At 42.4% G+C, this 10,498-nt stretch overlaps 1 protein-coding gene across 1 annotated transcript in view; it reads left to right on the top strand.

The window, feature by feature from the left end:
* Positions 1-287: 287 nt before the first annotated feature.
* The window catches only part of LOC310800349 (kinesin-like protein KIF21A), a 102,069-nt gene continuing 91,858 nt past the window's right edge, over positions 288-10,498 (top strand). Inside the window, exons 1-5 of the mRNA XM_083662948.1 lie at positions 288-462; positions 7,836-7,976; positions 8,586-8,717; positions 9,383-9,553; positions 9,964-10,079. Of these exons, the coding sequence (XP_083519074.1) occupies positions 304-462; positions 7,836-7,976; positions 8,586-8,717; positions 9,383-9,553; positions 9,964-10,079 (719 nt within the window). The 5' untranslated portion in view covers positions 288-303. The remainder of the gene's footprint in view (positions 463-7,835; positions 7,977-8,585; positions 8,718-9,382; positions 9,554-9,963; positions 10,080-10,498) is intronic.

The following is a 10,498-nucleotide window of genomic DNA, read 5'->3' as shown; positions in this document are numbered from 1 at the left end:
ATTTTGACAGCCATTAGTCTATGGGGAATGACTTGGGAGAAATTAGACAAGAGACAAATCACTAACTGAAGTAGAGAAGAACTAGAAGCAGACAAGGCAGGTTGAAGCAAAGTGGGTTCACCAAAAGAGTGATTTATAGCATTTCACCACAAAATAACTTCTGGAATGCATTGAACATCCCAGACACTGATCATATCTAAGAGTGTAAAAGGATCTTCCACATATACATGTGTATCTGCACATAGCATGTGTATCTGACATGGTCTGGTCCCCATGCAGACAGGCTCGGGGAAGACATACACCATGGGGACAGGCTTTGACGTGAGCATCGGGGGCGAGGAGCTAGGCATCATCCCCCGGGCTGTGCACCACCTCTTCAAAGGCATCGAGGAGCGCCAGCAGGCCGCCCAGGACCAGGGACGCCCCGTCCCCGAGTTCAAAATCAACGCCCAGTTTCTCGAGGTACTCAGCCAGCACACATCTGTCTATCTGCATTCCCACCCGACTATCTTTATTCCTAGATACTCTCTAGTACTGGACATGGGGTTGGTTTGTAGTGGGCACAGCACCAGGCTAAAGTCATATGTTGGTACATTTGTTCATGTGACGGACAGCAGAGCCAGGGTGAACGCTAGATTGTTCATTTTCTCATTGTCTATATGATATAATAACGATATGCGCCGCTGCATGTCAGAAAATAAGCTATATGCAGGACATAAATAGAAGCATTTCACATGCCCCGTTATCCTCGTTTTCATCAGAGTGACTTAAAAATCATATTTAAAGCTGGAAATAAGGTCCAGGTTGTACAAAAAACAGAATTCTCCTTTAACTTTACATCAACGTCTATGGCATCCATTATTTTCTGAAAATGTGACATGACACGTCACAAGTCACAAACTCAAAGCGTTCAGAAAATGTTCACATAACATGTCATGAATACCACATGAGGAGGGCGTTCATAATATGAACGCTTTATGGACTTATGTCGTATTCACGGAAAACACAACCTCAGTTGAAGGGCCCATTAGTCCTGCCTGTTGGGCTGTGTAGTGACTCTGATTAGCTAATAGACCCTTCTCACGGGGGCCATATTGTGTCGAAAAGGGAGGGAAAACACAGGTGCAAGCAAAACACTAATGAGGGTTTCAAACTTCCATGATTGGAATTTGGAAACCCTCATTAGTGTTTTGCTTGCACCTGTGTTTATTCTGCCTTTTCGACACAAAATGGCCCCCGTGAGAAGGGTCTATTGTTAGTCCCCCTAGGCGCTGATTGGTGAATCGCTGATCATGCCAGACCAGAAGCCGCCAAAACTCAACTCCGTGGAGTGGGAGTTCAAAGGTCTAGACTCAGGCAAACTCAAACGTCCACTTGGACTCAAGGACGAACATATTCGATTTTGCTGGTCAAAGGTCACTGTGACCGCATGTCCATCCATTCTATCAAGGTAGGCGCAGGGCTAGCTAAAAGGGGCCATAGCTGGGGATAGGAAGGTCAAAGAGAGTCGGGATTTGAGGGGTGGGTAGAGGGGATGTGGGTGGTTGGAAGGACCATAGAGAGGCAAAGTGGAACGTCACTTCCTGCTTCAGCACTGTACCAGAGATTTTCATCCGCCAATTATTTTCCCATAGACATTTCGTAAAATGCTTATAAAATAGTTTTAGTTCATCGAACCAAATGGTTCAGCTAATGCTATAATCGGGAGAGACCATAGATAGAACATTTCACTCGGACCAAAGCTTAAAAAAACATCGAAAAAATATTTTCTTTAAACCCGCATTTTTTTTACGTTTGGTCCCAGTGAAATGTTATGCGATCTCTCCTGTTTCTAAATATATCTGTACCGTTTGGTTTGAACCAGTAAAACTATTTTTATAAGCATTTTACGAAATGTGTATGGGGAAATAAATGGCGGATGAAAATCTCTGATACAGTGCTGAAGCAGGAAGTAGGCGGTCACTTTGCCTCTCTATGGTGAGGGAAGGGGGTGGGGCTAGGGGAAAGGGGCCGTAGTTAGGGATATGAAGGTTGTAGAGATTCAGCCTTTGAGGGGGCATAGGGGGCGTGGCTGGGACAAAATGGGTGGTTTAGTGTAGGGATAGGACCATTTTCCATGTTGAAAATGATTGGTTGAGGTACTCACAAATATTGCCTAAAGTGCTATAAGACTGATTAGCCACACCACTGTGCCATGGGCTGTATGAGTCTGGACAGACATGGACGGCATTTTCCCAACTTTATTTATCCAGGAAAGGTCCCATTGAGATCTCTTCATCCAGGAAGTAATGGACTTGACTTGTTGGCGGAGGCATACAACCAGGCGGTTATTTCTATTTTGGTTATTTATTCATTTTTCATACTAGAGACTAGGGTTGTGCGATATATCATACAATATCAATATTGCTATATGAGGCTTGATATCATCTAGGGTTATGATTATCGTAATATTATGAAATACCAATGTTACTTCTTCCTGGTCTCAAAGGCTCCGTTACAGTCAAGCGACACCATTTTCTGAACTTATCCAAGTAGTAGCCAAATGGGCTAAATGAGGGTTAAATTAAACAAACAAATCACGCTCTCCTCAAAGCATCGTTTTCCTCTCACCAGCTTTAGGAAGCTCTCTTCAAATCATCGTTTTCTCTCACCAGCTTTAGGAAGCTCTCTTCAAATCATCGTTTTCTCTCATCAGCTTTAGGAAGCTCTCCGCATCGTTTTCCTCTCAACAGCTTTAGGAAGCTCTCCTCAAAGCATCGTTTTCCTCTCAACAGCTTTAGGAAGCTCTCCTCAAAGCATCGTTTTCCTCTCACCAGCTTTAGGACAGGCGTTAACAGGCCTAAGGGCTCAGGCTCATATTGTTGACACTGCTCATTTAACAAGCTGTGACACCATCGTTCTGTCACCTGAAAATATCTCCACTGACAATTGAACTGCGGCAGCTGTCACCAGGGGGTTAGGAGGTGTTTGGGGGCTACAGGAAGGGTTAACAGGGATGAGGCAAGCAGACAGCTGTGCCAGTCAGTCAGTCTGACAGCCATCAAACTCCTAGAGAAAAACTGGAACTGGAGAGGCGAGTGAAAGAGATGGGTGATGGCTGAGAAATATGGATTGAACGTGTGGATTGACTGTGTGAGATTTTGAAGGCAGGTACTGATATTTTAGACTGATTTTATGACATCTTCAGATTTCATATTTTTGGTGTCAGTACTTTAGTATTCCCCAAATCGTCTCAACTCGCCATTGAAAGCACTAATGAAGGTTTAGGTAAGGGAGTGTGACCTACTATTCACACCTATTCCTTCCTACCTGTCAGTTCCCCAAACAGTTTTTGGACAATTAAATGTATAAAAACAATTGGATAAAATGTGCAAATAAAATTTATTATAACTGTTTTTTGGTAGCTGTAGTCAGGGACAAACCTCTATCATATCAGCAGTTGACAACATGTTTGGCCACGGGCATCTGGGGTAGTGTAGAGGTAAAAGCATTCTCCTAACTCCGTGGAGACCCGGGTTCAATTCCCGGCAGTGGCACTTCCAGTTGGGTCAGATGCTCCTACAGACACAATTGGCCGTGGCTGTGGATGGGAAGTCAGTGGGGTATGAGGGTCGCTGCACTAGCTTCTCCTCTGGTTGCTCTGGGCGCCTGTTTAGCAAGGAGGGGAACTGGGGGGGAATAGTGTGATCCACGCGCGAAGTCCTGCCGGTGAAACTCCTCGCTGTTACATTACGTACATTACATTACGTCATTTGGCAGACGCTTTTATCCAAAGCAACTTACAATAACACATTTTTGTCAACAATAGAGAAATCAACTATGCAACACAATCTATGACAGCTACAACTTTTGAAGGAATAGAGTGGTAAAAGAAAATTTAGAGAGAGAGAGAGAAAAATGTTAGTTCAAGAAGGGCCCAGGTGGAGAAAAGGTGTGTTTTTAGTCTTTGCTGAAAGATCGGCAGTGATTCGGCCGTCCTGCACTGGTGGAGGAGCGGAGGGAGCGGTGAGAGGTTTGGAACCTGACCATAGATTGTAAGTACAGAGGAGCTGTCTGGTGTATGGAGAAGGAAAAGCAAGGGGCCCAGGACTGAGCCCTGGGGGACACCGGTGGTAAGAGGGAAGGATCTGGAGAGGGGTCCTCTCCATAAGACCCAGTATGAGCGGTTAGAGAGATAGGAAGCAAACCAGGAGTGTGCAGATCCTGAGATGCATTGGTGAGACAGAATGGAGAGAAGGATTTGGTGGGTGACTGTATCAAAAGCAGGACAAGGAGGACAAGGACAGAGGAGAAGGATGAGGCCTTAGCAGTGTGAAGGGCCTGTGTGACTGCAAGGAGAGCTGTCTCAGTAGAGTGAGAAGCCTTGAAACCTGACTGCAGAGGGTCCAGGAGGTCATTCTGGGAGAGATAGAGAGAAAGTTGATTGGAAGTTACTTGTTCGACGGTTTTGGAAAGCAATGAGAGAAGAGATGGTTTGGAGGAGAGAGGACAGCAGGTGGCTCGGTTAGACTTGACAAGTTTAAGCACTTCACCGGGAGAGAGGGGAGAGAAGGAAGTAAACCCGGGGACAGGGGGGCAGAGAAACAGGATTGGAGTCGGGAGTGCTATTGATAGTACCTGGAGGATGGAAGGAAGAGCTGATGTCATCCAGCTGTCAGGTGATAAGAAGCGGCTGGTGACTGTATGTATTGGAGGAAGATTGTGCAAGTCTACGGCTCTCCCCAGACTAGCCTTTTTTGTTTAGGATTGAGAGCCAATAGAGAGTCTATGAGAGTTTCCGGTGTGCGACTGGGGAATATGGGGTTCTGCTTCTGAATAAAATGCCTAATCTGAAAACTAAAACTAAAACTAAATAAATGAGACTTAGGCTGAATTTGTCTGAAAGCTCTGTAAAGGACATAAAGGTCCCATGGTCGTAAATATCTTTAAAATAAGTTATCCCTTTGTCAGACCAAGACCAAAAGGTTAAGTCTGTGGAAGAGGGCAGGAGTAGATGGTTATTTAAAGTGGGGGAGAGTTCAGAGGCCCTATGAAGACCTAGGCTTTTCCTAATTTGACTCCAAATATTGATGGAATTGCTAACTATTGGATTTGACGTAAACCCAGAAACTGCTAGAGGGAGCTGGGAGCAAACCAGGGAGCGAAGAGAGTACCTAGAGGAGGAAAGTTCCATCTCAACCCACGAGGAGCGCAAGTTGTCAGTATTAAATACACTCTGAAGAGGAATTCATGAAGAGTTACCTAGCTAATGGGCCAGAATAACATCAGTATTGCTATAAAACAAAACTTGACAGTGGCAGACGATTGGCTTACAAGATAAATCAGGGCCCATACTTTTTTCTTTCTTTTTTTTTTTTTTTACAGAAAGAGATAATTTACATTATGTCATTTGTAATAATCTAGGGATGTTTCTATAAATTCATGGGATCTGGACAGGGATCCTAGATCAGTGAACTCATTTGAATAATCCATTCATTTATAATGATACATTCAGAATTGCCTCAGATGAAAGTACTTGTTTTTCAGTGAGATGACCTGTTATAGGAGTTCTTTATTTGGATGCAGAGGGTTGGATTACCGGCAGTAACAAAGGGCTTTTTCAGTTTTAAAGTGCATGAGTTTCAGCTTTCCTGATCCGGGCCGCCATTCAAAATGTCCACATGTTTTGGGATTACTTGTTGCAATAAGAGGCTTACAAAGTGTACCTTAAAATCCATAGAAATACAGTGTGAGTTAGTGTGTGTTTTTGAGCCAGGACTGCCTTGTCCCAGCAAGCCAGGTTTTATTTTTTCTCTATGTAGGGACAGGTTTTGTTTGCACTGCATGTCCACACTTATATTAATCCCAAACAGGTTAGTGGTGCAGTCTGCATCCTATCTGCTTTACTAAACACACACGTCATGCCAATTAACAATTAATTGTCCTTTTTCTCATATAGTGCCCATTCATTAGCTACAGTCAGGTCCATAAATATTCGGACATCAACACAATCTTCATCATTTTGGCTCTGTACACCACCACAATGGATTTGAAATGAAACAATCAAGATGTGCTTTAAGTGCAGACTTTCAGCTTTAATTTGAGGGTATTTACATCACAAATCAGGTGAACAGTGAATTACTAGTTTCTACATGTGTCCCCCCTTTTTAAGGGACCAAAAGTAATTGGACAAACTAACATAGTCATGCAATCATCATCCAATGGGTTCTGAAGCATTTGAGTGAATATGAGCAGATAATATTGTCCGAATTTTGCATCATCAATAATTACAAGGGTTCCATTGACAGCTATACATGCCCACGTGTGACAACAACAGCAGGATGAATTCTGACGTGTTTCTGGCAATATTATCTGCTCATATTCAATCAAATGCTTCAGAACTCATTGGACGATTTGATGATTATGTTAGTTTGTCAAATTACTTTTAGTCCTTTAAAATGTAACTTTGGTCCCTTAACATGTAATGTAATTCCTACACTGTTCACCTGATTTAGATGTAAATACCCTAAAATTAAAGATGGAATTCTACAATGAAAGCACATCTTGATTGTTTAATTTCAAATCCATTGTGGTGGTGTACAGAGCCAAACTGATGAAGATTGTGTCCAATGTCAAAATATATATGGACCTAATATGTTCAACCAGACATTTTGCTTTTGACAGCTTTGTTTCTTTTATTTTGGTTGTTAAATTGGTCTTAATGTCAATTCCAGGTGTCATTAAAATGTCTTAAATACTTTTAAATTAGATTTTTTTTCTTTTTCTTTTTTACAACCTGGACTTGATTTTCAGCTTGGTTTATGTTAACCAACTCAGCCAGAAGAGACATTTCTCAGATCGATGCAGTTATGAGCTGGAACGTGTCGCACAACAGCCTAGAACAGAGGCAGATGGGGCATGTGTTATCCGTGCATTTACGTCCTGTGAATAGCCTATTTTTTGCCACACACCGGCTCATATCCTTATTATATCATAGAGACAATAAGAAAATGCTGTATTTACCTTGCTGCAGCATGTTCACCCTGTCTCTGTCTGCTGTCCGTCACATTGGTTCAGATAGAAGCTCCCGTTGCCCCCACTCTTCAGTTTGTAATCTGTATAATGTTAGTCCAGCTCAAATAAATAGGGGCGGCGATCGAAATTAAATGCAACGTCCATATTCTCGAAATCAGGAAAATATCCAGCGATCCTACGTTGTTTACTCCAAGCGAAACCGAGCAAAACATGGCGGCTTGATCCACTGCAGCTGAACTCTCAACTCGATGTGAGATTCTCACAGGACTTGGTTACATAGTCCCCGCATGTGGAAACTACAAACAGCAGGCTGAGAGGGAAATAGAGAGACTCACATTTATGCCACTATCATATAATAAGGATATGAGCCGCTGTGTGGCAGAAAGTAAGCTATTTACAGGACGTAAATGCATGGATTACACATACCGTATTGGCCTCTATTCCAGGCCATTGCGTGGCACATTCTAGCTCATTACTGTATTAATCTGAGAAATGTCTGTTCTGGCTGACTTGGTTAACAAGCTGAATATAACATACGGTAATATAACATATAATATAACATAATATAATAATAATAATAATAATAATAATAATAATAATAATAATAATAATAATAATAATAATGATGATGATGATGATGATGATGATGATGATGATGATGATAATAATAATAGAGCATGAACCAAGCTGAATATAAGGTCTAGGTAAAAAAAAAAATCTGAATTCTCCTTTAAATGTGGCTTTGTGAAACATGCAGATAACCTTTGTATTGTGATGACTCAGTCAGTTTGGTAGTTGTTCTTGTGCTGTGTCTCCTGCAGCTGTACAACGAGGAGGTCCTGGATCTGTTCGACTCCACTCGAGACTCCAGGCAGAAGTCTCACATCAAGATCCATGAAGACGCCACCGGAGGAATCTACACCGTGGGCGTGACCACTCGCACCGTGGCCTGCGAGTTAGAGGTAGGCTTCCTCTTCCTCTAGGTGGCGCTCTTCTCTCTGGCTCCTCAGCCATGGTTGTTATCGCTGCTCATGCTAACTACCCAGTTCTTCTTCTTCTGTTGATTCCCAAAAAATGTAAATGTAAAACACATCACTTCCTGTACGGCAGAGGACTTTTCACACGAAACGCTACCAGACACGGCTGTTTGGAATAGACAGTGGAAAAGCTTTCGTGAACTCATATAAGCTGGATCACTATCAGCGGTAGAGAGTAGCAAAATGGACATGTATTTATAAATACATGCATTTGAAAACATTGTGGATTATTACTGTAGGAAAAACAGATTGATGCACATGCACTGAGATGTGTTTTGGTTAATGTCATATTAAAGAATTGTGTTTTTAATGGGTTCACTCTGTTACTTTTCTGAATGTGAACCTCTTTGTCACAAAAAGTGCTATACAAATGCAGTTTCATTCATTCATAATTAATTAATTAATTGCTGCACAGAATATTATTTATTGTAAAATGCCAGACACCCCCCCCCAACAGTACCGACATGAATTCTAGCAGACTGGCTGTGTGTTAAACTGAAGCCTGGTAACATGTGTTGCTGTGTCCCTGTGCAGATGATGCAGTGCTTGAAGCTGGGCGCTCTGTCGCGCACCACAGCCAGCACCCAGATGAACGTCCAGAGCTCTCGCTCACACGCAATCTTCACCATCCACCTGTGCCAAGTCCGCGTCTGTGCCTCCGACAATGTACGCACACTACACCCTCTGCACTACACCCTCTGCACTACACCCTCTGCACTACACCCTCTGCACTACACCCTCTGCACTACCCACTGTTTGTTTACCAGGCGCTGCTTAAAATGTCATCAAGTACAGGAATTCAGAAATGAATTCTGAAAACCAAAAAAAACAAACATCAAAAACAATAAAAATAAATATTCCCTGAAGCTTATGATCATCTCAATATAGATTATCCAGTTTGTCAGTGTACTTTTTTCAGCCAATGACTCACATTACCTGTTATCAGTGATTTAATGATAAACAAATAATCACCATAAACACAAATGTTATTTGAAAAGTTTTTTTTTTTTTTACTGTACCCACATAATAATCAATTTGGTATCAATCAGTCTATTAATATAGATCTTGAAGATTTATGTCTGAAAAAGATGATAAATTATATTTGACCCAAAAAAAAAGCGGCTTCCCTGAGTTCAGATTGGTTTATCCCACACTATTTTCCTATCTGTTAGCCTTTTTAAATTGTGACAGTTTGCCATTAAAATTGCAAATGGCAGATTTGATATAAAGATGATACAATTGTTCAAACAATGACAATAAGGATGGTGTAAGGGCAACAGATCAACATACTGTGTTTTTGTGGTGTTAACTGCCTTCTTATGTCTTGATAGCAAGAGAATGAGACCGACAACAGAGTTTCCAACGGCAACTCTGAGATGGACGAGTTCGAGACACTGACGGCCAAGTTTCACTTTGTGGACCTGGCCGGCTCAGAGAGGCTGAAGAGGACCGGAGCCACGGGCGACCGCGCCAAGGAGGGCATCTCCATCAACTGTGGGCTGGTCAGCTTCTCCCATCAGTTACCCATCAGTGTCCAGGAGTGTTGATTTCCTAGAGTTGTGCTGCCATCTAGTGGTTGTGTTGTGTAAATGTCCATTGTGTACTCAAAGGCTCAGATTAATGGGTACAAAACCTTTGCAATGTTCAAAGTCAGCAGTAAGAACTGTGATAGTTGCTGTTGAAATAAATTGCTAAGTCACCGAAGAACTCCAATTTACTTATTGAAAGTAAAGATTATAGAAGTTTACATCAGGGCCATGCTGAGAACTCTGTAGGTTACTAGTGACATGTCCATACATCACATTTCATTTCCATTATGTATAGCATAAACGTACATCAGTACAGATTCTGTAAGTGAAGTTGATACGTCAACTTTTTCCCCTCCCTGTTGCTCCCTTGTCCGGTGCTGCAGCTTGCTCTGGGGAATGTCATCAGTGCGTTGGGTGACCGGAGCAAACGGGCCGTCCATGTGCCTTACAGAGACTCCAAACTCACACGCCTCCTACAGGACTCTCTGGGAGGAAACAGGTTGGTGGACAGTCCATTTAACCTTTTCCCCCAAAGCATTGCCAAGTGTCAAATTGCCAAAGCATTGCTGTCGGACACCAGTGTACAGCAGTGTTCTCTGAATAGTCCTCCCAATCTGAGGTTTCAACTGGAAAGTAGCAAACCAATACTAGAATCATCTCTGTTACACCAAAGGATAATCAGAATCAAAATAATTGTATTTGGAAAACAAAAAATATATGAATTAGTCTCTGTCTTTATTTGTGCAGGAATTAATCGGATAGTAAAGGAACATTAAAAGAGAAGGTTCAAGATTTTTAAAGCCTGTGCGTCCGGGTAGTGTAGCGGTAGATTCCCTGCCTACCAACATGAGGGTCGCAGGTTCACACCCCCGAACCATACAGGCACGATTGGCTGTACCTGTGGGTGGAAAGCCGGAT

This window comes from Poromitra crassiceps (assembly GCF_964638095.1).
Source record: "Poromitra crassiceps genome assembly, chromosome: 30".
In the NCBI taxonomy this organism is placed as follows: Eukaryota; Metazoa; Chordata; class Actinopteri; order Beryciformes; family Melamphaidae; genus Poromitra; species Poromitra crassiceps.
This window is presented reverse-complemented; position numbering and strand designations above follow the sequence as displayed.